General features: G+C 39.1%; 1 protein-coding gene across 1 annotated transcript in view; it reads left to right on the top strand.

Annotated features, from left to right (window-relative positions):
* The window catches only part of scrib (scribble planar cell polarity protein), a 114,143-nt gene that overhangs the window by 72,599 nt on the left and 14,818 nt on the right, over window positions 1–26,726 (top strand). The window contains exons 16-36 of the mRNA XM_067438549.1: window positions 1,134–1,196; window positions 3,680–3,769; window positions 3,873–3,950; window positions 4,050–4,379; window positions 5,844–5,924; window positions 8,046–8,291; window positions 8,858–8,968; window positions 9,099–9,275; window positions 10,250–10,366; window positions 10,458–10,646; window positions 10,772–10,891; window positions 10,974–11,030; window positions 11,753–11,833; window positions 19,245–19,316; window positions 22,792–22,839; window positions 23,076–23,201; window positions 24,282–24,332; window positions 25,524–25,683; window positions 25,771–25,981; window positions 26,260–26,349; window positions 26,436–26,618. Of these exons, the coding sequence (XP_067294650.1) occupies window positions 1,134–1,196; window positions 3,680–3,769; window positions 3,873–3,950; window positions 4,050–4,379; window positions 5,844–5,924; window positions 8,046–8,291; window positions 8,858–8,968; window positions 9,099–9,275; window positions 10,250–10,366; window positions 10,458–10,646; window positions 10,772–10,891; window positions 10,974–11,030; window positions 11,753–11,833; window positions 19,245–19,316; window positions 22,792–22,839; window positions 23,076–23,201; window positions 24,282–24,332; window positions 25,524–25,683; window positions 25,771–25,981; window positions 26,260–26,349; window positions 26,436–26,618 (2,681 nt within the window). The remainder of the gene's footprint in view (window positions 1–1,133; window positions 1,197–3,679; window positions 3,770–3,872; window positions 3,951–4,049; window positions 4,380–5,843; window positions 5,925–8,045; window positions 8,292–8,857; window positions 8,969–9,098; window positions 9,276–10,249; window positions 10,367–10,457; window positions 10,647–10,771; window positions 10,892–10,973; window positions 11,031–11,752; window positions 11,834–19,244; window positions 19,317–22,791; window positions 22,840–23,075; window positions 23,202–24,281; window positions 24,333–25,523; window positions 25,684–25,770; window positions 25,982–26,259; window positions 26,350–26,435; window positions 26,619–26,726) is intronic.

The following is a 26,726-nucleotide window of genomic DNA, read 5'->3' as shown; positions in this document are numbered from 1 at the left end:
ATTTTATTTTTTGCAGAAATGCTTTACTCTTAATGCAGTGTACAACAAGTGTCATAGCAGCCACCAAGCAAACGCACAGAGTAACTTCATAACTTAACACACTTAGATGTATCTAATATGATAAACAGAGCTGCGTTACCTCATACTCATGACCGGAAAAGCAGAATGGCGCCGGTGACTGTGGCATAATAAAAGTCCTGCTGCTCGCAAATATATGCTGTTCTTGCTCAGCTCCCACAACACTCGGTCATGCTTAGCTTCACACTACAGTAAAGTTAATAATCGCATCCATGAACATGATTTGTTCCTGATTCATATCCCGATTGTTTTCCACCGGCTGTGAGGTGAAGACCACATGACCCAAGATTCTGCGCTTAAACTTGGTGTCATCAAACTTCGCCTTTGTTTTGAATAGGCGACCTTTAGTGGATGGAAAAGTTACATAGTGTATCTTTAATTGCAGCAATATGCTTTTTTAACAATATGCATAGTATTAGCTGTGCATTTCATGAGCTGAATCGTCCTGCTGAATACAGCCGAAGAACTGGGCTGTGCTATGTCACTTTAAAGCAGCAGTCCAAAAAAAGGTTTATCAAAAGCTTAAAATGTATTGAAACATTTTTTGTTGATTTGCATTACAATCCCTGTTCATTTTTGAGAATGTACGGCCAATTAAAATGAATTGACGTGATGAACTTAGACACAGGACTAGTTTTGTTATTCTCTACAATCAGTACCTCTTGTACTACATTGTAATACAATAATTTATCCTAACTGTGATTTGCTGTGTGTGTGTGTGTGTGTGTGTGTGTGTGTGTGTGTGTGTGTGTGTGTGTGTGTGTGTGTGTGTGTGTGTGTGTGTGTGTGTGTGTGTGTGTGTGTGTGTGTGTGTGTGTGTGTGTGTGTGTGTGTGTGTATATATATATGTGGTGGTTTGGAAGCACCCTGTCTTTCTGTGGGTGTGTGCTGCCCTGCCTAGGTGTGTGTGCTTTGGTTGTGTGTGTCATTCAGTCAGCTGTGTGAATGTTTTTGTTTTATTTCTATTTCCAGTCATACAGCTTCTGTTTTTTTTTTTTGTTTTTTTTTTGGCCTGACTAATCTGCATGCCCTCTCGCTGGTTCCTGTCCTAACAGGGGGTGTCATTTGATCAAGTCAATAATCTGCTGATTGAGCCTGCTCGAATTGAGGAGGAAGAGGTCTGTACCTACTCTCTTTCCGCCCAAAATCCCGCTCTCTTCCTCACTATCTATCTCTCTCTCTATTATTAATTTATTTATTCACTCATCATTCACCTGCAGTTCAGGGAATCACTACCCCATAAAATTCCTTCATTATCCAAACCTGATGTCTAGGGAAACGCTGACTAACACTTACTTATCACCAATGTAATGGATCTTAGTTTTTGGAGAAGAAAACATTGTTGCGGTGCTTCTGTTACCTGAAGATAGTAAAGACATGTTCTAGGTTGAGTACATTTGCAAGCTTTGTGAATTTCATTTGTGGCATTCTGTCATTTACCACAGAAAATTATTTGAATCTGTTAATTTTATAATAAACAAAAACTGTATAGTATTCAGTGTCTATGAAAGTCTATGAACAAACAAATGCATTTTCAGTGGTAGCCTGAAACATGTCATATATTTTTTTGATCTTAATAATTGCCATAAACTTTCAAGAAATATTTTTCTCCAAACTAGGTTCCATTATTGTCCGCCTGCTTTTTTTCTTTTCTTTTTTTTCCCCTTTTTTTCCGCCGCCTACCCCTCTGTCAGGCTCTGCCACCTAGGAGTAAGGAGCAAACATGGGCTATTACAATCTTTATTGATTGATTTTCTTGCAGCATCGTATTACAAGTGTCACTGTCTTGTCTCATTTAAATGAACAAGACCCACAAAAGTAGTTGTTTACAGTTCTATAATAAATTACATGTGTTACTTGCTATATAAAAATAAATGCATGATTGTTCCGGAAGCCCATAATATTAATCATCCTATAGTTACTTATGAAATAGAGATTTGTTTGTTGTTCTCCAAAAATAAACCAGCCATTATTGTGTTTCTTTATCACAGTGCATTATAAAAAGATGTAGCTTTACTTGTCACCAAGAACATCATTCTGTCTTCACTTCAGTTTTTTTCTCCATTTACCCACTCACTATGCCCACTTTGCATGGCTGCTACTGTAGATTCAACCACATCTAGTCCATCACACAAAAGATCTCTCCACCCCCACATTGATTTTGTGACCATTGGGTATGTCACGGTGTGACTGTTTGGTGATGTGTGCCCTCACATAACCAGTCAATATAGCGTTTTTTTATATATATTAAATTGTTATAAATTTTACTATTTATAGTAGTTTTGCATGTTCCTGTTATATGACATGATCAAAAAATGAATAAAAACTATTAATCGAATTGGCTTCAGCCTTTTTTAAGGCCATGAATCTGTGACAGTACATTGTTCAATGACTTGACAATTAGACTTCACAACTAGATGTGAACTAGATGTGGAGCCATCATCTTGCCATTAATCTACAAAACTTGATTCAATACAAGTTTTGAGACAGGTGATGTTTAAACATGAGCATGTGTTCTATATACAGGGCAGGCTGCATTAATCAAACAGATCCTTAGTGGCCTGTTCCAGCAACATTGGCCTCCTCTCCTTGATTCTTAGTTCAGACCATTGACTTTGAATTTGATAAATGCATAGTGTTATTCATTTATACGCATAATATAGTTTTAAAGGGGTTGAATTGGATCAAATTTTGTGCCATCAAATGTCTATCACTGATTCTTGATTCAAAATCATTGCTCTAGTTCAGTGTTAATAATTTTATATACACCACCGTTGTAGTACTCCAAATTATTATTTATTTTACATTTTTAAAGAAATTGATACTTTTCAGCAAGGATTCATTAAATTGATCAAGTGACATTTAAGACATTTATAATGTTACAATATATTTTTGTTTCAAATATATGCTGTTCTTTTGAACTTGCTATTTATCAAAGAACCCTGGAAAAAATGTATCATGTTTCCACAAAAATATTCAGCAGCACAACAGTTTTGTCTCGTAATGAAATGATCTGCTTATTAATCATTTATCCTTTACTTGCCCAACAGTCATGTTTTAGCAGACTTGCATGATTTTCTGGGTGTCTTCTTATTAAACAAAAGATATGAATGTAAATAAACTTTCTGTGTAGAATATATTAATACATATTTTTGTAAAGACCATAATGTCTATGTTTAAACTGTGAAATTTGACTAAAGGCTAGAATACATGATATTTCCCAAGACTTTTGTCCATTTTGTGATTTTTATCTTTCAAATTGTATTTCCCAATATTAATAGATTTTCCAATGATCCTTAAATTTGAGCTCAATTGTTATTGTATGTAAATGAATGCAACGTGTAAAATATCAAGGAAAGAAGGCTGCTGGTTGGGACAATATATTTGATCTGTCTGAACGTGGATGCAGGTCTTATTCACATTAGAGATATTTCCTCTCTAAACAAGCATGCACTGCATGAAAGCTTCATGTTTTGTTTTTTTGTTAGTTTTGGTTCTGTCAGTCAAGTATATAGCAGATGTCTTGTGAGATGCATTTTTTTGTTGAAGTTTTTGTTGTGTACTTTTCTGTACATTTCTGATCTCTCTCCTTCATCTGTAGCTGACCCTGTCCATCCTACGGCAGACTGGTGGGTTAGGCATCAGTATAGCAGGGGGGAAAGGATCTACACCTTATAAGGGGGATGATGAGGTACATTTCAATGAGCTTTCATGCAGAAGATTCATTTCAGTAAATGCTTTTGTGTGTGAGTGTTTGTCAGCTTGTTTTAATGTACTGCACATGTCCTTTTCAGGGTATTTTCATCTCTAGAGTATCAGAAGAGGGCCCTGCAGCTCGTGCTGGGGTCAAAGTCGGAGACAAACTTCTTGAGGTGAACATCTGTTATAATTTTAACCTTTGCATTGCTCCATACATAACCAGTCCTTCATGCTGCTTTAAGTCCTCCATCTTTGTATTCATCTGGTTTCAGGTGAATGGAGTAGACCTGCATGGAGCGGAACATCACACAGCCGTCGAGGCCTTGCGTAATTCTGGGGCTGCCGTAGTTATGACTGTCCTGCGTGAGCACATGGTGGAACCAGAGAACGCCATCACCACCACACCGCTGCGACCAGAAGATGATTATTTCCCCAGGGAGAGACGGTCCAGTGGGCTTCCTTTCCTCCTGGACCCTGCCTCACCTGCTGTTAGTACTGGACCTGCACAGCGACTAGCCACTTGTCTGATCCGCAACGATAAAGGTTTAGGGTTCAGCATTGCTGGAGGCAAAGGGTCAACCCCGTACAGAGTAGGAGACACGGTAAAAACAAGACACTCTTCCAGATACACTTTGGTCTTGCCTTGTTGTAAATATTTTATGGTGTGTTCATTGCTTTGGTGTCAAGTTGTTTTGTCTTGTTTGTTTACGGAGTGCAGGACAGGTCATCCGCTCTGTCCGTATGTTTAACATATTTAACAGAAATGCACGGACTGCATAAGCCTCTGTCTGGCGCTCCTCACCACCTCTAGGAAGGCTGAGCGAGGCGGCAATGATTAGAATTACTGGGACTGACACCCGATAGTGCCGATAGATTAGAGGATGGCAGGGGATGAAGTATTTTTGGATCTCTGCTGCAGACATGCATCATTCCACCCTCTATCTTCCTGACACACGGCCTCATTTATGCAGCACTTTCACGAAGGAGGCACAGTCACACATTAGCACATGCACACACTCTAGGCTGAGTAATTGTAAGTCCTGTTTTTGTCCTTCTGCTTGACATTTGCGCTCGTTTTTACTAACAAGTAGATGTCACCAACTTGCCTGTTTGCTACATTGAGTTTTCGGCATGCAGTGATCTGATCACACTTCTAGACAACATACTGTGAAAGTGCTGACAAAGGCAGCTTGAAGACTATCTGTGCATCGGTTGTCTTTGAAGAATTACGTGGCCTTGAAGGTCGTAAATGGTTATTTTAATACTTCATAGTCTAAATTACATTTTTGAGTTTTTAATAGCCCTTTCCTTGACTTTATAATGGGCCATTTAAAAACAAGGCAGGTAATTTTAAGCTAAGGTCAGCGAGATATTTTCTGCTTTAGAGGAATGTGGCATTGCAGCATGTTACATCAGCATACTGACTAGCTCGTAACAGTTGTACTTGAGTGCTGAACTGTAAGACACTATCTGTAATATAGCACTCTTACTTCTAGAGTATGATTTACTCTGTTCCGTTTTAATTCTTTATGAATGTACAAAGCAGGAAATTCATTAATAAATAATAAATAGGCTCATTTAGAGTTTATTTTCATTGCTTTGTTAGAATTTGGTTGTTTGCATACACTACTGTTCAAAAGTTAAGTGATCACTTTTTTTAAAGAATATTTTTTTTAGCAAGGATTCATTATACTGATCAAAATTAACAGTAAAGAAATGACAGTAAAAAATGTTTTCTAAAAAACTAAATAAATGTTCTTTTGAACATTCTATTCATCAAAGAAAATCAGCACATTAGAGTGATTTTGAAGGATCACGTGACACTGAAGCCTGGAGTAATGATGCTGAAAATTCAGCTTTGCCAGCACAGGACTACGTTGCATTTTTTCTTTTAATATAGCAATATAGAAAGTTTAATTTGAATGGTAATATAGCAGTTTTTACTATGATTTGGTACAAATAAATGCAGCTTTGGTGAGCATCATAAGATTTTTAAAATGTTTTTAAAAGAAATCTCTTGAGTTGAGATTACTGTTGAATTGACTGTTCTTCTGCGTTATTCTCAGGGAATCTTCATCTCTCGTATTGCCGAAGGAGGAGCTGCTCACAGAGACAACGTACTGCATGTAGGAGACAGGGTCATATCAGTGAGTCCATCCATCTCTCTTACACCTCTCTCTCTCTAATTAGTATAGTTAATCAACTTTTTTATTTTAGAGTTAAGAGTAGTTCACTCCAAAAAAGTCCATCACCTTCTTGTAATTTAAAAACTTGTCTTAATTCGTTTCTTTGGAACACAAACAGCATCATGAAAGTGATCCATACAAGTCATGTGCTGTATTTTAAGTCATCTGAAACCATGTGATATCTTTGTGTGTCACCTCAAAAATCATTGGTTTTGGATCTTGTGATGCACCAGATCTGAATATGAACAAGAATATGACTTGATTTGGATCTGTTCTCACAAACACAAATTATATGGATTACTTTTGATATTTCTATGATATTTTCTGAGCTTAAAATTTGTCATTCTCTTTCATTGTATGGAAAATTATACCATGAACACTAACCCGTCTCCTTTTGTGTTTTACTATACCTTTAAGTATAGTAGATGGATAAGATTTGTTTGGGTCCTGGGTATTAGATGGATTGAATAAAGATACACTCACTGCATTGGTCAGGAGTTAGTTTTAGCAGAATGCAACTGAGCTGTCTTCTGCTGTTTTATTGTGCTGTACACCATAACCTTTCTGCTTCACACCATGAAATGTCACTAGTTAATGCTCACTTTTCTACTGGAAACCTTGCTAGTGTTACTATTCAGCATTATGACAATAATAATCCCAATGTTTTATCTCCCTTAAGCCCTCTGTTTATTTTGAGATTTTACTGCTTCTCCCTCTGTCCTTGCATGGGTTTTCACTAACACACTTCTTGCCTGCTTGGTGTCGGGTGTGGTGATGGGAGGTTTTTTGACTTTTTTTGGGCCTGCTGTCATGGTAACTGCATGTGTTACCATAGCAGCTGCCGTTCTGTCACCCTGTGGTAAGCGCCGGTACTGAATGGTCAGTGCTGACCTCTGTTTGTCACCATGGTGGAACTTCTTTCTTATAATATTATCCAAACAGAAATCAAAAATAGTCTTTCTTCACATGAAGCAGGACAGATTAGGCCACAGAGGCTTTGCAGAGGGAATATCTGTTATGCCGTTTATGTGAAAATTATGAACACAGCAGTTCCAACACAACATACTATGCGTCGAGATATGAATCATGTCGCAATTAAAGAGCAGGATTTAAAGATGGATAAAAATGAGACATTATCTAATATGATGAATCAGTTAGTACTTGTGCATAGTGCGTTATAGTCAAGTTAAGAGCAGGTTTTTATGTAGTCAGGCTAAAGTCTCTATCTGACCAGGTATAGATGAGATAATGTGTAAATGAATATTTGAAGGAGTACAGCTTACATGTCTCACCTATCTTATGAAGCAAATGCAAAATCACAAGGAAAATTGTAGTTTAAAAAACATGCTAAATGAAGCCAAGCTACAATCACATTTTCCAGATCTGTTAGTCTGGCTTCCTCGAAACCAGTCAGACTAAAGTGTTTACATGACATTTTAAACAGATGAATTACTGCTTTAGACAAAATGTAATCAAAGTTTTATAGTGCATGTTATCGCACTTACTAACTATTGTAATTATAACTCATCTTGGACTAAACTTAGTTTTTATGAGTGAAAGGTCCTCTAATCAAAGTATATGAGATATATCTGGAATGCATTTAAATATGTAGTAGAGTTTGGCAAATGTTTTCATTAAGCTGCTATTGTTGTATTTGCTCTAACACACTACGTGATCTTGCCACCTAAAGCATCTCCAGCACTTCCTCTTTCTCCTATTGCACATTCCCTTCTCTTTTCACTTCCCTGGTCAGATGTGTCTACTTTTGGTTTGATGCATGATTTTTCACTGAGAAACCCAGGTTTTTAAAACCCAAATATGTAAATGAAGCAAAAATCACTTTTCCTTTAAGCCTCTGAATCCATGAGAGGTCTCAGCATTGGATTTCACATGATCCGATCAGTCCATTACAGGAACATTTTACAACTAACACCTGGAATCTTTAACGTTCCTCTAAAACTCTACATACAGCACTTAAAGAGCCAGTAAGACATCACACAAGCTCAGCATCTTGGGCTTTCTTCTGCCCATTCTGGGCATATTGGCACTCTCTGACCCTCTGGTGTTTGGCTGTCACTCCAGATCAATGGTGTAGACATGACAGAGGCCAGGCATGACCAGGCAGTAGCGCTGCTTACTGGCACCTCCCCCACCATCACCCTCCTGGTCGATCGGGACCAGGCCAGTGCAGGGGGCGCCTCCCCTCGAACGCGACCTCATTCGCCCCCTCCTCCAGAGCCATCTGACTCACCTGAGCAAGAGGAAGGAGGAGACGAGCACCTTGGAAACCATCTCAACTGTCCCATGGAAGATGAATACCCCATTGAGGTGTGAGCTCTAACTAAAAGTGTAGCTGTGAGTCTGTAGGGAATGTGTGTGTTGATGAAGGCTGCTTGCTGTAGTTTAATCTCATAACAGCTTCATTATTGCTGTTTTAATGCCTCAATCAACAGAGAAAATGGTGCACGGTATGAAAATTGCATACTGGATTTACTGTGTTAGGACTGTGATTTGGCCTTTTGAATCTTAATCTATGAATTATCTCTATTGAAGTTTATTGTTGTTCCCCTGAAGTTGTGTAGACTTGCCTAGACAGATACATCTCCATCACAAATAACTGAACATTGTTATTTATACTAAAACATTGACAATGCCTTTCAAAAGTTTGGGGTGCATTCAATTTTTTCTTTCTTTTTTAAAAGTAATTAATATTTTTTTCAGCAAGGATACTTTAAATGTCAATCTTACCAATCCTAAACTTTTGAACAATAACTTATTTATTATTGAGTAATCCCAAATATAATTTTTTACTCCATCCATCTGAACTACTGTAAACCTCAATACATCTCAATTCAATACATAAAACTTAACATTGGAATTTCCTCTCTGGACAGGAAGTGACACTGATCAAAGCGGGTGGTCCCTTGGGTTTGAGCATTGTGGGGGGTAGCGACCATGCCAGTCACCCGTTTGGAGTTAATGAGCCAGGCGTGTTCATCTCAAAGGTAAAGTAATCTTTATTATTAACAGTTATCTAGCATGATGCAGGTCAAAAATGCCAAAGAATTTGTGATTTGTGGTCAGTGAAGCTTGTCAGATGATTAAATTTCTGACCTCATTCTGGTCTCTGAGTAGGTCATCCCTAATGGCTTGGCCTCTCAGAGTGGACTTCGTGTGGGTGATCGTATCTTGGAGGTGAACACCATCGACCTGCGACATGCCACACACCAGGAAGCGGTTAGAGCCCTGCTCTCCAACAAACAGGAAATCCGCATGCTTGTGCGCAGAGATCCCTCACCTCCGGGCATGCAGGTATTCCGACTTTTGTATTAGCGGAGGAATGTGGGAAAAATCTACAGTATGGCCAGATGCCATCCAATGTTTTCTTATAGTCACATTGTTGTGGGTAACTCATACAAGTAACTTGAGTTACATTATCAGATTACTAGTTACTTTTTTAAGTAACTAGTAAAGTAATGCATTACTTTTAAAATGTACAACAAAATATCTGAGTTACTTTTTCAAATAATTAACGCAAGTTACTTTATTTTCCCATATATTGACTGACCGCTCTCTTGTCCCAATGTTGAGACAAAATGTGAGTGTGGAGTCATTGTGTGTTTGAGGCTCAATGTGAGTGTGCATTTACTGATTTAGTAAATGCACACTCACATTGAGCCTAGAACACATTTGCACCAAAAAATATTCAGTATTCCTTAAAATTAATAAAATATGTGAAGTGCAAAATCAGACTACTATGCAAACCTCCAATAATTAAATATGTTTAATAAATCAGATATTTGTATGCATTCAATCTCACTTTATTGACCAATGTACTTGCTGTAGACATTTAATGAGTCAGATGTTTTATTTATTGGTGAAGTGGTACCTGAGGCTTGTCTTCTTTTAGCGTAAAAGGGTTTTTACATTTGCTCTAGTTATATTTTTAAATATAAAATATAACTTTTTTGGTTATATTTAAAAAACAAGCCCAGGTGAAAAAAAGTAACGCAAAATAATGTAACTCATTATTTTTCTTAAAAAGTAACTAAGTTACATAATTAGTTAATGTTTAAAGAAGTAATGCAATAGTGTAATGCAAAATTACTTTACCCAACACTCACATTTGTGAAATTCTTTTGCCACAGTCAGATCTAACTAATATCAGACTTTTCCTGAAAATGCATCACAATGGCCTGCAATGAGAGAGGCACTTATACAAGTAGACTCCTCATGAGACCAGAAAAATCTTAAATACCCTCTAAAATTCCCCTATGTCATTGTAGGAGATTGTCTTTCTCAAGCAGCCTGGAGAAAAGTTAGGCATCAGCATCAGGGGTGGAGCTAAAGGCCATGCAGGAAACCCCTTTGACCCCACAGATGAGGGCATCTTCATTTCCAAGGTAACTCTGATAGCAACAAAAGTATTAGTCTGGTTTCCTCCTTCACTACAATGATATAAGTCTTTGAGTTGTTTCTCTCTTGTTCTTATAGGTGAGCTCCAGTGGTGCCGCTGCACGAGATGGCCGACTGCGGGTGGGCATGCGTATTCTTGAGGTGGGCAACAACAGCCTGCTGGGAATGACCCACACGGAAGCAGTGAGGGTCTTGCGTGCTGCCGGTGATTCCTTGGTTATACTTGTATGTGATGGCTTTGACCCAAGAAACGCTACCAGCATAGAGGTAAACACTTTTACAGGAGGAGAAGCAATCTGCTCGTGTCCATCTGTGGCTCAAATCAATATATAATATTATGTATGTACTACTCTATATTTACATATTTATTTGCAATCGATTTGATTTTCCAGGCGTCCCCTGGTGTTATTGCAAACCCTTTTGCGGCAGGTATTGTTCGTAAGAACAGTATGGAGAGCATCTCCTCAGTAGACAGAGACCTGAGTCCTGAAGAGATTGACATCATGCAGAAGGTGAGCTCGCTGAATCACACAGAGTAGAAACAACTCTGGCATGGGCAGAAAAAAAACATTCTCCTGTTCTTCTTTCCTGCAGGAGGTAGAGATGGTGAGAGAGACGTCCCAGTGGGAACGGGAAGAGATGGAAAAAGTGGTGAGTGATTTCCTCCCTAAATTGCCTGTCATAACAGATTATTATCATAATAACAATTGCTATTAAAATGACGACCACTTCCAAATCTCCCCTATAACTAATATATGTGGATCTGTCCTTTTCTCCTCTCTTTCTCTGATCTTATCGCCCCTCTTTTCTCCCAAACCCTTCTGAATGATTTTGGGTGCTGCTCATTCCAATCTTCGCATCTCATTTCTTCTCAATTCCATTCATTTCCATCATTAAATATGTTCTCGTGTCTACATGGTTCCCTGATTTTATCATCCATGACTCTGCGTCACCTAAACCTCATCGGAATGTGTGTGTCCATATTTGTGTGGGTTAAATGTGTGTGACTGGGTAAACTTCCCCTCCCCCACTCCCACCTTATTACCCTCCCTCTTTCGGTAAAGGAGCGTATGCGTTTGGAGCGCGAAGAGGCAACTCGCTTGCTGGAGGAGGAAACTGAGGTGAGGCCTTATGCCCTCCCTGTCTTTATGGCCCACAGTAGGGCTCCAGGAGCGAAACACGGGACCAGACGTCACTTTGAACATGAACAAATGAGTCATGTCTGAACCTATGAACACTAGAAGCTCTTTATGAGCCATACTCAAAACTTAGTAAAAAAAAGTTTTGAAGATTGTTGAGCATGTTCTTTCAGTGAAAAAAAAAAAAACAATGTCTCAGATTCCAATGTAATCTTTCTAACAATCTCTCTACAGAATTTGAGCACTGGACCATTGAAACTGGACTACAAGACACTGGCGGCCCTGCCTATGACTAGTCTACAGAAAGTTAACAGAGTAAGTGCCTTTCTTATTAAACGTAACAAAGCACAAAGCTTGGTGCTTATGCGGGCTACAAATAATTTTTGTTTATGCATCAGAAAGATCGATCTTGAGATTTAAAAATCAGTATCTGTTCAGCAAAAGGAAAATTGATTAATCGATATCATCAGCCCAGCCCTCCTAGAGCCATTTATTCCTAACCGTTCACCAAACACTAAATGATCTAATGAACCTGTGGTCACTGGAACTGGCTAGAATTACAGATACATTTCTCATGACCATACAGAATATGTGGACATGGTCAGGGTTTATGACGATTTTAAAGGGGTCTTGAACTGGCTTTTTTCTTTTCTTTTTTATACTGTTGTCTGAGGTCAACTTATGATATCTGCATGGGTTTTACATTCAAAAACATCATAATGAATAAGTAATAGACGCTTGAGCAGAACATCTCAAATGGAGATTGCTAAAATGCTGCTTACTTGTTTATTGGTGTTTTCAGATCATGAAAGAGCTTGTGTGCATATGGTTGCCAGATTGCACATGTTTAGGCAAAACACCGGATAGTATACGCGTTCTTTTTGCAGAAAAGCTCTGATTGGGGAATTAAAATGATTGAAATCTGGCAACCCCAAGCATGAACACTCGAACGCTCTTCCCTGACAAAACCAGTGCTTTTTGTTTAAGTTTCTATTTTTTAAACTACATTTTAGACTTGTCTTTTTTCGTCAACGATTTTTCTTGTTTATATAACGTTAGTCACAATGTAGGCTACGCAGTGACTATGATGTACTCTGAAATACAAGCATGCAAAAACATCATACTTCAGTTCTCAAAAATAAAAATATATTTTTTTTTACTAAATTAATAAGCCTTGTCAAATGACTATCATTTTAACATATATGGTGGAGAAGGTAACGTTAGCTAGAAGGATCGAGTGAGCGATCTGTAAGCAAGCTAACGTAGTATGACTTATCTACGGTTGTATTTTGTAATACAAAATAATATTAACCTTTGTCTGCAAAGCCAGTCTCTTGTTTACAAACGAATCTGGTGAAATGAAGCAAAAAAATGTAATGTCTTCCCCATGTGAACTGGAGACTTCATTAAAAATAAAGTTTGGAAAGCAAAGGAAGTTTCAAAAATGCCATAAGCTTTATTGCTTGGAAGTTTGATCCCGTTTATAATTGAACAATAATTTGTTCGATTTATATAGCACTTTTCAAGGCACTCAAAGCGCTTTATATTGAAGGGGGGAATCTCCTCATCCACCACCAATGTGCAGCATCCACCAGGATGATGTGACAGCAGCCATATTGCAGGAGAGGGGGATTATTAGAAGGCCATGATGGACAGAGGGGCCAATGGGCTAATTTGGCCAGGATGCCAGGGTTACACCTCTACTCTTCTTCCGAAGAACATCCTGGAGATTTTTAATGACCATGGAAAGTCAGGACCTCAGTTTAACGTCTCATCCGAAGGATGGTGCTCTTTGTCAGTATAGTGTCCCCATCACTATACTGGGGTGTTAGGACCCACACAAACCACACGGTGAGCGCCCCTTGCTGGCCTCACTAACACCTCTACCAGCAGCAACCTGGTCTTCCCAGTTGGTCTCCCATCCAGGTACTGACCAGGCTCAGCCCTGCTTAGCTTCCAAACCAGTCTTGAGTTACAGGGTGATATGGCTCCTGGTAAAGGGTGCTGGTACAGGGTGATATGGCTGGCACGTTTAGTTCGACTTAGGCCTGTTATTTATCTAACATGCCAAGCACGAATAGGTGGGCGGGGCTACAGAATTAGGCATTCGTCGTCTTTGGTTAAGGCAGCATTTCACTGAACTCTGACATCATAGGGATGCACATTCCCAGATTGATCCTTTGCTGAGCCAGCTGTCAATAAAAAGTTTTTCTTTGACTAACAAGGACAAGATATTTTTGAAAAATTCTGAAACTTTCAGAATATTCTTATATCAAGATGACCTTTTATATATCAACTCTTGATGACCCCTTTAATGGAAAAATAAGGCCAAAACGTGTGTGGGTCAGCTCATATTTCCTCACATGCTTGAATGCTAAGTGTATTGGTGAATAAGCATTGGTCTTCTGAAAGATTGTGAGGTCAAGCTTTACATTTGCTTTGTAGTGCTCCTTTTACTAGTAGTGCCAAAGGTGAAACAGTCCAGCTGCTGGTCATTCCAGCCATAACTCTGACAAAATACAGATTGTATTTGTTGGTGCTTGAGCTGGTGTGAGGGGGAGGTGCTGGCCGACAGCTGACAGTAGCTCAAGTTATTTTAAAATGTATGCTGTGAACTGATTGGCTGAATGGTTTAATGGGTGGGTGTGGCCATTTAGAATGAGGGACCCTTGGAAGATCTTGACAGCTAAGTTATCTTAGTCGAGCCATTTGGAATCAGCTCCTGTCATCTTATTGTGAGTGTGCCACTGCTATTACTCTACAACTCTTTGCCTGTTCTGTTATTTCCTCATTACTCATTCCTCCTTGACTTCCTTTAATACTTTTCCTTTACTACTACCTCTTTTTCTTTTTTCTGAGTGTTTTATCTTAGTCAGGATTTGAGTACTGAAATAATAACAGTATCCATTGGTTGTTGGACGTAGAGTTAGCGCTAAGTCAGTAAATTGTACAATGCTAATTGCACAAAAACATCACACTAATAGTGGTTTATTTGTTTATTTAGTGATGTTCAGTAAAGGTTATAAAATGTAGTAGATGTAATTTGAGATTTAAAAAAAAAAAAAAAAGTATCATCATTTTTAGCCTGTGTCTATTTTCTGGGAATGTATAACCTACATAGCACTAGCAGCTGTTAGCAAAGTCAAGTGAGGCATGGAGAGGGGGTGGACTGCTCTTAGATAGGGAAACACTAGCGCACCATTTTTCTGGTATATGAAGAACCATTTAGTCACAGCTATTAATAGATACTATTTTGTAGAGCGGTGTCTTTTATCTACACACCAGAGCCATTGAATTAAGTTTAGTTTTTTTATCAGAATGAGGCAATTAACTGTATGTGGCGGTCACATCTTAAGCATCAAAATGTGCAACCAACAGCACCTGTTTGTGAAGCCACATTTGAAGCATTTTTCTTCCTGTGATGATCCAGAGAAAATATTTTTTACTTCTAATTTTCATATTTAATAGTAATAACAATTGTGTAAATGTTTGTATATTGTGGTTAGGGTTCACTCTGTAGATACATGCATTTGTAAGAACTACTTATTATTTCTTTGGTTGTACATTCAAAATATCAGTCTACTCTTAAAGCAAACGTTCAATGTTCATGATTGTGAAAAATATTTTCACTTGTGTATACCTCACTACAAAGGCAAAATGTCAACTGAAATGCTATGTTAACTAAACTAATTATATTACTATTAAACAGGTTTCATTGAACAGATTTACATTTATAGTTTATAAAAAATTGAATTAATATAACCTAAATGTTGCATCCGAAATTAACTTGGATAAGTTCAAATACTAAAATTTCTAAAAAAAAAAAAAAAAAAATTAAATTAAAGGTATATAGAAATATTTTTAAAACAAATTAATAAAATGACAAAAGCACATAACAAAATTGCTAAAATGAAAACAATATATATTTATAAAAACTATAAATAATACTAAAACTATAATTAATATTAAAATAACACTGAAAGAGAAAAACAGCGTCCAGGTTAAATCCATTGATCTTAATTTTCACATTCAGTTTTCTCTAAATCAAACAATCTGTCTGTCACAAGGCATATCAAGCCTAAAGTCTATATTAAAGTATACAGCACATTAGTGCAAAAGTTCAGTATTGAGTGACTGTTCACTGTGAGATGTCTCAGAATGATGAGAGAGCTGTATTTAGCTCCTCACTCATCTGAATTGGCGTGACCGGTAGATGTTTTTGTGACTTTAACATGACTGTGATTCTTCCTAACTCTGCCAGACTCAGTGTTAATTTCGTTGACGAAGACTATGACGAAAAATATTCGTCAACTAACCTTTTTCACGGACGAAAACTAAATAAAAACTAAATAAAAAGTCAGATATGATGACGAAGAACGTGACGAAATATAACTGACACTTTAGTCAACGAATAAAAATGAGACGAAAATATATGGGAGGGACGAATGGAGAAGAGATCCAATCATAAGTACTCTTTTTGTGGGCCGTGTTGGGTAGAAATACAATCAGAGCGAATCTTTGAGGGTAGGTTGATCTATGCAGAAGCAGCAGAGCCATTTAAAAAAGCCGCGGCAAATGCACGCGCAAGTTCCAAGTTCGCAACAGCTAAACAAATGCAGCAGTTACACATAAAAGACAGAACAGAAATGTCAGGGGCAGAACGAAAAACAAGAATTGACATCTGGTCACATTTCACATATGAATCACTGGAAAAAACACCACCAACTTGAAGAGACATTTACAGACGACTCATCCAGAAATACATGCCAAAGCACGCTGGCCAAGTTTATTTTATCAGATAAACCACCATGTTCCGGTTGGCTGCTAAACTTGGAATAAAATAGAAGCTAAAGAAAACCACGTCTGACCTGTATTGATTAGACCAGCGTTTCCCAACCGGGGTGCCGTGTAAAACGCACTTGCACCGCGGTTCATCTCACATCTGATGATGACGCATCTTTGATATGGGTTGTAACTTGAAAATAATGCTTTATGTATGTTTCTGTCGATGGATACACGTGCTGGCTCCTCAGTGATAGGCTACACTACAACAGCGATAATAAAAGAAAAACTGGCAAAACGGTTTCTCTTTGTAAACTGTGTTCAATACATGAGTGCTGCCGTTTGTCCAGTCATTTCGCCGTCCTCACCCGGGTAGTAGGGACTTTAAGCAACAGCCACTGATGGAACGGCAACGGCGTTCTGGCGTTCTATTGCGCATGCGCGACTTTAACTGCTACTTCGTGACGTTCTACTGTAACCGTCTACTACGGGAGAACAGCTGATTTGCCGTAGTCATTAATACGTGACAGATTAGATAAGTAAATATAGTTATGTGGCATTTTAATTGTATCTGTTTATAATTTAATGCCAAAAGCAACCATTCCCTTGCTTTTTAAATTACATGTTTCTTTATATTTGGTCAAATTATGTTAAATGAACCATTACGCCGTCTCTTTATTGTTGCTTAGTGATTTTTGTGTTCTTTGGCTACGGCAGTTAAACGTTTACTTCCGGTCGCTGTTGCCGTTCTATCAGTGGCTGTTGCTTAAAGTCCCTAGTTACATTCGCCAGAAGACGCGAATCAGAGCGCGCACGCGCTGTGTGAAGATCTGTCATCCGAGAGCGCGCACGCGTCCCACAGCGCGCAAATATTCAGTTATCTTTCAAGTCTTGTGCTTGAACGGACAAACTCATACAAAAAGTATGTCAACATGTCCATCTTGTTAAGTATCCAAGCAGACATAGTCGGAATATGCCTTAAGAGGACTTTATACAGTCGAGAAAGACGACGCATTCCCCTGTCTTAAAGGGGCAGCAACCTTTAATGTCAAAGAAAATATGAGGACTCACTGCTCTTGATTGAATAGCTTGTGTAAGTTTAATAAGGATTAATCTTTCATTTAAACAGTTAAATATGTAGTTATTTTACATTGGATTATTTATTCTATTTCTCTACCTAAAACTAACATTAGACCTACCTGAAAAACAGGAAATGCATTGTTCATTTTATCAGTATCTTTGCTCAATAGAATTTATTTGTGCTACTGCTTGTATTTAAGTTATTTGTTCTTATTTTCTTTATTTTTAATAGTCCTTTATTCTGTGAACATAGCAAATACCGAACCGTACTGAAACCGTGAACCTACAAACCGACCCGTGAGACTAAGACTAAATCTCTTATGATATTTAGTCGACTAAAACTAGACTAAGACTAAAAGATTTCAGATGACTAAAATGGGACTAAAACTAAATGGTGTGTTATTCAAAAGACTAAGACTAAGACTAAATCTGAATTTGCTGTCAAAATTAACACTGGCCAGACTAAACCCATTCACTTCACTCTTTATTGCTTTTTTTACAATTGCTTTTACATTTTCTGTCTTCTCATTATTTTCTGTCATACCATCTAATTTGTTTGTCCTCTTTATGTATCATTAGTTGCTTTTGCTCCTTTATTTGTCTTTGTTTCCTTCTCACGTTATTTCCCTTTGGTCTCTGTCGACCACATTCTCTCTCTCTCATTCCTCAGTTTTCTCCCTCCTTCGTCACAATGGAGGCTACCATGCCAGTTGGCCCTGTAGATCCCCTGGGCTTTGAGAAAGTCCATGCCTCTATGTACCATGTAGAACCCATTGCCCTCCCTTCGTCTTCAGTCTACCCAGCCGCAAGTTCAGCGGCTTTAAAACAGCCTCAGGCCGACACGTGGCACCCACTCCCAGCTCTAGGTGTGCCACAAGAAAGTAACGAGGACGAAGAATGTCTTGTGGACTCCCAGCCAATCTGCTTTAGTGAAAATCCCTTCCTTGTGGCAAATCGCAAGAGCAAAGGCTGCCCTCCCGAGGAGCGCGTTTTATCAGGGCCACCCGTGGGTTACGGCAGGCATGGGCAGCTGCAACCCTGGTTGTACAGCAAGGCAAGCAGCCTTGAGGAGTGTTTTGTGACTGAGTGTGTTTTTGGTCAAGCATGGTGTGTCATCAGCTATTTAGAAATAACATGCCACCTTAATCGCAAATGCTATCTGAAGTGTTGAGTTGAGCTTTAGACTTATCAGTGTCTTTGAAAACATTCTTAGGCTGTAAAATTGCTTCCCAGAAATATACATGTCTATATATACATTTCCTATATTTAGAAAATAGGTGAACGGATGCAAAAATGGGCTTTGTACTGTGTGTTAACTTGGTCTTGAGGCATTTAAACATTCCCAGAGTTACTGAGAATGGTTTGAATGTGAAAGCAACAGGTGCTGAACCAAAAGGGTGAAGGGGTAAGGCCTCTTACCTAAAATACAGACCTGTCAACGGCCATTTACAGGAACATAAAAAAATACTTTTGTGTTAAGAACGTAGAAACGTTTAAAATATTACCTGTTTCTGTAGCATGACTGTTGTAGACACTGTTTGTAAAAATACATTTTAATGGCACCAATGCTTGATTACAAATGTTCTGAGGCACGTAATACAAAACATTTGTCATCAAGTGCATCATAAGAACAATAGAAAAGCTGCAGTATGCAAACAATATAAAACCTTGATTAAGACCCTTGTTTGTGGTTTGATGTTTTTACTCTCAAATCAAGATGAATTGCTTCTATAAAACTTTGTAATTCATCAAATTTAGCTTGCTTTCAAAATCAATCTTGCTTTGTGAAATACTTAATTGACTGAGTAATTCCTTTGCTGTACTTGTTCTAGTGACGTGTTTTTTTTTATTTTTTGTATTTCAGGGTTCACCATCTGAGCCTCTCAGGGTTGACAGTCCTGTCCGAGATGCTGCACACTCTCCACACAACTCGCAGGTCGGTCCCTCTCATATCACTTTCACTCCCTTTTTATCATTAGCCCTTTCTTTTCTCATTCTTTTTCATGTGGCTGCCAAAAATTTGTAATGGGGAAGGCTAGTTCATTAGGTTTTTTGTACAGGTCTAGTTAATGTCTTCATTAAAGGGTTAGTTCACCCAAAAAATGAAATTTATGTCATTAATGACTCACCCTAATGTTGTTCTACACCTGTAAGACCTCCCTTCATCTTCAGAACACAGTTTAAGATATTTCATATTTAGTCCCAGAGCTTTTCTGTTCCTTCAATGAAAGTGTATGCACACTATACTGTCCATGTCCAGAAAGCTAATAAAAACATCATCAAAGTACTCCATATGTGACATCAGTTGGTTAATTAGAATCTCTTGTAGCATCGAAAATACATTTTGGTAGCCTGACAAGCCAGACCCACATCAAGATGTTTGGTCTGGAAACTCACCATTGACAGCTCAATCTGAGGGGCGGGATAAACGGTTGTCTCTCAAACTCCCTCTGCATGCGATAGGATACGGTACACAACCAACCAGAGCAACGAAGGTGAAACAAAGCTTGTTGATAGATTAAACATTCGCCGTATCCGGTCTGCAAAACCCCGAACACGTCTTACCTTTTTAAGAATGACTTCAGTGCCGTTCTTTGTTCTTTTCTCAGAGAAAAGCTTAACTCCAAGTCTTCCAGAGTCGTGGTCAAAGCTGATTCGAAAGACCGCCATTCGCCAGTTTCTGTGTTTACTAGAAGCATGCAAACGCAACTTGGCTGTCGTCATTATGACACCCACCAACTCTATACACAATGGCCCTCATTTATCAAAAGTGCGTACACCAAATTTCCAGCGTACACCTTGCGTACACCCAAACCCACGGTGACTTTGAGATTTATCAATATGGACGTTGGCGTACGGCACGCTCAAATCCTACGCCAGCTCAGGAGGTGGTGTACGCACGTTTGAGTTAGTGGGAAAATGCGCAGAAAAACAATTCCTAACACAAAACGCACTGACAAGATATGCTATATGACCCACTGTTAAAAACCACAACAACAACATTCAGTGTTTATTTTTGTGCAACATGAACGTCAATGTTTAATTTGTGTGACTTTACCAAAGAGTTTGATTTGTAGGCATATGTATTCCTACAGTCGCGAGCCTGTGCGCTTTACCGGCCCGCCTGGCCCAGCAGCTGCGCACGGACTGGGACTAAAATAATTCAGACTGACAAAATAATAAAAATGACCTTCTTCTTTTAAATAATAATAAAATCAATAAAAACGACATTCTTCTTCTAAATAACAAGCGTCATTAATAATAATAAAAATAATAATAAGAAGAAGAAGAAGGAGAAGAAGAAGAAGAAGAAAAAGAAGAATCTTACAAATTGTCATGTAATTATTAATGTGAATGAATACTCCACATCACATCATCATCACTGTCGTACACCCCAATACATGCCGTGATACGAAATCAAATGCTAATTGTTTCAAAACGTGCTGTAAAATAATGCATTGGGATGGTAATTTCTTATCCAAACAGCTTTAAACTGCTGGGGTGCGCTTCTCAACCCCCACACTATTAACAGCTCGTAATGTTATAACGTATTTCAAACTACTCATATTATTACTCATATGAGCTCGTATTTCAGCTCGTAATTACTCGTAATTTGGGTCCATATTTTGTTTTTGTGTGTGCCTTTATTCCCACTCTTTATACTCTTAAATAAAACAATTTCGTTTTTTTTTTCCACTTCCCTGGTGATGGTCTCGATGGACGCGTCTCAATCATCTCAATAGTTCAGTAGTCAGAGCACTGATCAGGGAGTCAGCCCATTGACTTATGTCCTAATCAGTGCCCTGACTAGTGGACTAGTGAGATGATAGAGCGCGCCCGATCTCCACGTCGGAGAAGTTTCGCTTCTTTGCCGTCTTCCGTGTGTCCATGGCGTAAAATGAGGGCGTGCGGGAGGCGGAGACTTGACTATATAGGGGCGTGTTATTCTAATGACGATCGTTTTCAGCCGCGGGATTTATCAAGGGCAAGTATTGCGTACACCTGAATTGCAGAGGTGCGCACAGTTTCATAAATCAGGCGGTGAGAGGAGTGTAAGCATAATCTTACGCCAACATATACGCCTGTTTCTACGCAAGATTGATAAATGAGGGCCATTGTGATTGGCCCGGCAAGGGTTAGGCGAATACAGCTCAGAAGTGTATTGAGAGTTGCTAGACGACACTCGCGGACAGATTAGATTTGCTGCCGCTAGGGTGCGTCTAGATTTCAAGGCTAACATTTTGGTCCAAAAACTACGACTTTATTTAGCATTGTCTTCTCTTCCGGGTTTGTTTTCAATCCTCAAATAAAGATTTGAACAGTTGTGAATCAGCATATTGATTCATGATTCAGATCGCGTGCCAAACTGACGAAATCACGTGACAATGGTGATCCAAATCATGAATATACACTGATTCATAACCGTTCAAATCTTTATTTGAGGACTGAAAACAAATCCTGAAGAGAAGACGATGCTGCATAAAGTCGTAGTTTGTTATTTTTGGACCAAAATATTTAGATAATATACACATAAAATATCTTAAACTGTGTTCCGAAGATGAATGAAGGTCTTACGGGTGTGGAACATTAGGCTGGATTAGAATTCATTAATTACATAAATTTCATTTTTGAGTGAAATAACCCTTTAAGTGTTTGATTCCACCCTTCGTCATGACATTTCCATATTTCTCAGCAGTCCCACAAATCTTCCTCTGCGATGCTTGGAAGAGAGGTTCGATATGTAAGTGGCCTTGTATGGCCAGCTCTAGCTGCATTTGGCTTTGCATTAGACGTTAAGCGAGGAATGGTGTACGAGTCTGAATGTAACTGAGCATGTCCTGCTTTTCATGCTCTCTGCAGCAGTGAAATGCTTGACTTTTATAGTATTTACACCAACCAAGCAATTGAGCATGCAACTACAGCTTTGTAAATTAACACTGCGTATTAAGACCTTAGGAATTATATTCAGTGAATATAACACATTATAATATGCACTACTGTTCAAAATATGTGGTCTTTTTTTCTTTCTTTTTTTTTTTAGGTTTTATGATCATCAAGATGTATGATCACGCAGCGTTTATTTGATCAAAAATACAGTTAAAACATTTTAAATTGTAATAATACTATTTTAATATATATATTATCCCTGTGATGGTAAAACTCATTTTCATCACTACTCCACTCTTTAGCGTTTCAGATCCTTCACAAAGCATTCTGATGCTCTAGCATTATTTCTTATTATTATTAATTGAAAACAGTTGTGTTGCTGCTTAATGTTTTTATATAATATAATATAACTTACATGTGCATTTACTGGACTTGGAAAAAGCAAATCCCATGTGAAAACATTTTCTTTCTTTCACTCATTTTTACATCATGTTCATATTTTTCTTTTTCTTTTTTTGTTTCAGTCAAGCATTCCATTCCCTTCAAATGCAAACACCAAGGATAATTCATCAGTGAGTGTCCAAAAGTGTAGATAACTAGTAATACATAGCTACTAGAGCAAGTTCATGATAATATTAATGTGAATTACATTACCGGCCATATTATGCTAAGCTTGCAGTCATTATGCAAAATATCAAATTCAGTAATGGTTACTGTAAAGTTTCTTAGCCTGTAGTATTTTCAACATCTTGTTACAGAGTTGGTTGACAGTTAGATTTATTGTTGTTTAATCTCTCTCTTTTTCTAGACTAAACCTGGTGCCATCCAGCCACTCTCTAGGGTGCGACCCGCTGTGTCTCCAGCCAGTCAGGATGGCCACAGCAGTCCCAACCCTTTCCAGCATGGCCTCTCTCCCATCAGCTCTCAGACCACTGTAAGATCCCTCACCACTGTCTGAACCCTAATGAGGCTCCCCTTCATCTTCAGTTACCAATGCCTAAAGACCAACAGAACACGACTGTTGTTTTATTTTCTCCATATATATTCCAAGGTGCGATTACCACCGTGCCTATTAAGCCTAACAAACGGTCACACCATAATCCAGGTCAAAGAAACGGGTTGTTTAGAAAAACAAAGACTTATCAGCTTCTCACTGCAAGTAACATTGTGCCTGTTTTCTATCAAGACACCTCTTTTGGATTTTTTTTTCTTTCCCTAATCACACAAACCACATTGTTTGCACAGCAAGGTTTACACTCGCATTATCTCAGGATACCAGTGTAAACCAAAATATCGTCCAGAGTCGTTTGCCCCAATCACCATAACCACAGACCTCCCTCATACTATCAGTCTCTCTCCTCTCCCTCCATCTTTCCATTGACATTGGCGAGTGGGCTGCATGCAGTCTAGCCCTGCATTTTCCTCCTGTGCTCTGCCTTTGCTGCTCTGTCTCTCATTAGCTGTTCCATCCTTTTTGTCCTCTGTCTGTTTTTCTACCCCTCCACCCCTCCGTCCTCGAACCCCCCAATCCCTCGTACAGCCTCGTGCCCCATCCCCTGACACACATGAGGAATACCCCATCAATATCAAGCAGGTATATAAGGCCTTCGCAGCTGTGCCACACTCCCTGGCAGTACTGGAACCACCACAGGTAGGACAAATGCTCCTCAAGGTTGTGAGCATGTTGTGGTTCCCTCGTAATCCAGTGCTTGGTCACCCATACTTCCTGTTTGGGGAGTCTTCCCTTTGGACTCTTGTTCCTTTGGGAGCTTGTTTCCTATTTGCTGTTGTTGTGCATGAGTCACTCATATGGTGCTGTCGAATCCAAGAGTTCATTTCACAGGGTCACTAAAGTGCGTCATTCATCTGTCACTTGGTTGTTTGATGTTCTCGATTTGATATTGTGATTCCTTGCAGTGTGTAAAGTGTGTCCCCTCGTCCAACTTGAGTCTTACGTGCAGGACTTTTTTTGTATGTGTGTCTAAATTATCTTTCTTTTTCACTCATTCGGTAGGATTTTTACGCTCCACGGAATAATGTCAGCTCAAAGCAACCATCACCAGAGGTATGTCTTCTATGTTTGTAATTTGTAAAATTTGTAAAGAGCCATTTAAAACTGGAATACACTACACGACTTTAGCCCTGATGTTTACCCCAACTTTCAGTTTGGAAGCATAAGGGATAGTTTGCGGAAAATCAGTCGGCAGATTTTTTCAGACTATGATTCCATCCAGTTGGAGGATATCAAATATGTTTGATGTTTTGTTCCGATTTTAGAAAGCAAATAGTTTTTATTTGTCTTGTCTCCCAGTGACAAGGCACGTTTTTTGTGCAAGTTTGTTGACAGAATGGGTTGACTGTCTGTTAGTGTGAAAATAGTTACAGAAAAAAACAGGTCATCATACACAAAACGTCAAAATCAGCAAGTGTATGATTAAAATCTGTTCAGATTTGAAAAGTCCTGTAGTGTATTCCAGCCTTTCGTTGACCATGATGATGACTTTTGTATGAGCCTGACACATAACCCTTATGTGGTGTGTTCTGACTCACCACAACTTGCAAAGAACGCATCTTTGTCTGCAAGAGTAGTGTTGATACGCTGTACATGATGGCTCTTTCAGCCTGAGCTGAATAATGAGGTGTTTATGGATGAGGCTGATGATGAGGGCAGTGTTTCTCTCAGCTCTCGTCCCTCCCTCTCATCTGATCGCCGCGAGTACAGAAGCCTGGCAGCCGTGCCACGCCTGTCTCGCCCCTCTATGGAGTCGAAGGTACCCAGCCCATCTTCAGCAGAACCTCTCTGACACTTTGGATGCTTTTGAGCTTGACAGGTGGCGGTGCAGGTGTATATGTTTCTTCGATCTACAACAAATAACGCAATTAATGTGTGTCGGAAATGTCAAGAAGCCAGATCATCTTGCAGCATGCATTTCGGGTCAAGTTTGGGAAGATGATCGATCAGTGTTCTGCTCTGAATCGAGGCAGTTATTATTGGTGACGAGGCTTCAGGAGAGCAATAATTTGAATCTTTTTTTGCAATGGTGGTATATTATGCAATCACTGCTTCATCATGGTGGTGGTTCAGCTAAGATTTGGTACTTTTGTGCAAATTCTTACTCATTGTCTAAATTTCAGAACATAATGGGAGCTGTTCCTGCATGCCGGATGCATGTAAAATTTGGTTACATGTAAAGCATTCTTTACAATTGATCTGAAACTTAAATTTCCGCCTCTCCTCTCACTTGCTCTTTTCCAGACTCCCTCCTCTTTTGGCAGAGATAGTCCAGAACAGCGCTCCTTCAGAGACAGACAGAAATATTTTGAAATTGATGTGAAGCAGCAGACTCCAGACAAACCTAAACCTCGCATCTCACTTGTGGGAGAAGATGACCTGAAGAAAATGAAAGAAGAAGAAGGTTTGTGTCTGTGTAGTTGTCAAGTGTACAGTAACTTCAGTTCATTTTAGAATCATGCTAAAAATGTGTGTCAATGACTTTCCTCAGCAAAGCGAATTGAACAGAAGGCACAAGAGTATATGCTGGATGAAGATGAAGAGGATGAGGAGGAAGATCTGGCAAAACAGGTGGCAGATATGAAGGCTCACGGAAAGGTTATACTTGATGGTGTGGAGTACAAAGTGGAGAGCTTGGGACGTCACAGCTCCCCTTCTCTGCGGCAATGTGCCACGCCTCCCAGCCACTGTGGCAGCTCAGGGTGAGCGACAGTTTTATTTTAAAAAATGTAACTGTTACATTGCAACTGTAACTGAATTATTAATTCATTCGTTAAATCATCAATTGTATACAAGAGACATTTTCTTCACACACTTCACACACATATGAGATGCAGTCTGATACGTTTTTCTGCCCACTTTTGGATTGGCAGGATACAGTCTGTCCTAATCATCTGACATCTAATTAGCCAAAACTGATTATTGGACGATACCCTCGTGAAGGTTGTTTTATTTTATTTTATTTTTTATCGCTCCCCAGTCCTTCGTCTGTCGACGGCAAAGGTGACTCTCAGCGGAATTCAATGGAAGATGGCTTCAGACTGGAGCAGAGACCCAATTCCATGACGGGGTGAGGAATGCGAATACTCGGAGCTAAACAGTTTTGTGATGTTTCAGGATATTTGAAATGCTTGAACCCAGTGTTTGTCTTAACAGTTTGATCCCAGTTTATCCCGGTGAATCTGTGGCTCCGGTTCGGACAGCCAAAGCAGAGCGTAGGCATCAAGAACGGTTACGCATGCAGAGCCCGGAGCTTGCTGTTGCTATGGACAAGGAGCTGTCGCCTGCTGAAAAACGAGCCCTGGAGGCAGAGAAGAGGGCCATGTGGAGAGCAGCCAGGTATAATGGCCACAGTGAATGATGTGTAATGTAACACATCAGAAGCTCTCCGGTCTTATCCTTTCCTCTATATTGCTGATCTGTAAAGAGCTTTTCTCCAGGCTTTAA

Source organism: Pseudorasbora parva, chromosome 1, assembly GCF_024679245.1.
Source record: "Pseudorasbora parva isolate DD20220531a chromosome 1, ASM2467924v1, whole genome shotgun sequence".
NCBI lineage: Eukaryota > Metazoa > Chordata > Actinopteri > Cypriniformes > Gobionidae > Pseudorasbora > Pseudorasbora parva.
Note: the sequence above shows the minus strand (reverse complement) of the source record. Positions and strands in the feature narration are given on the sequence as shown.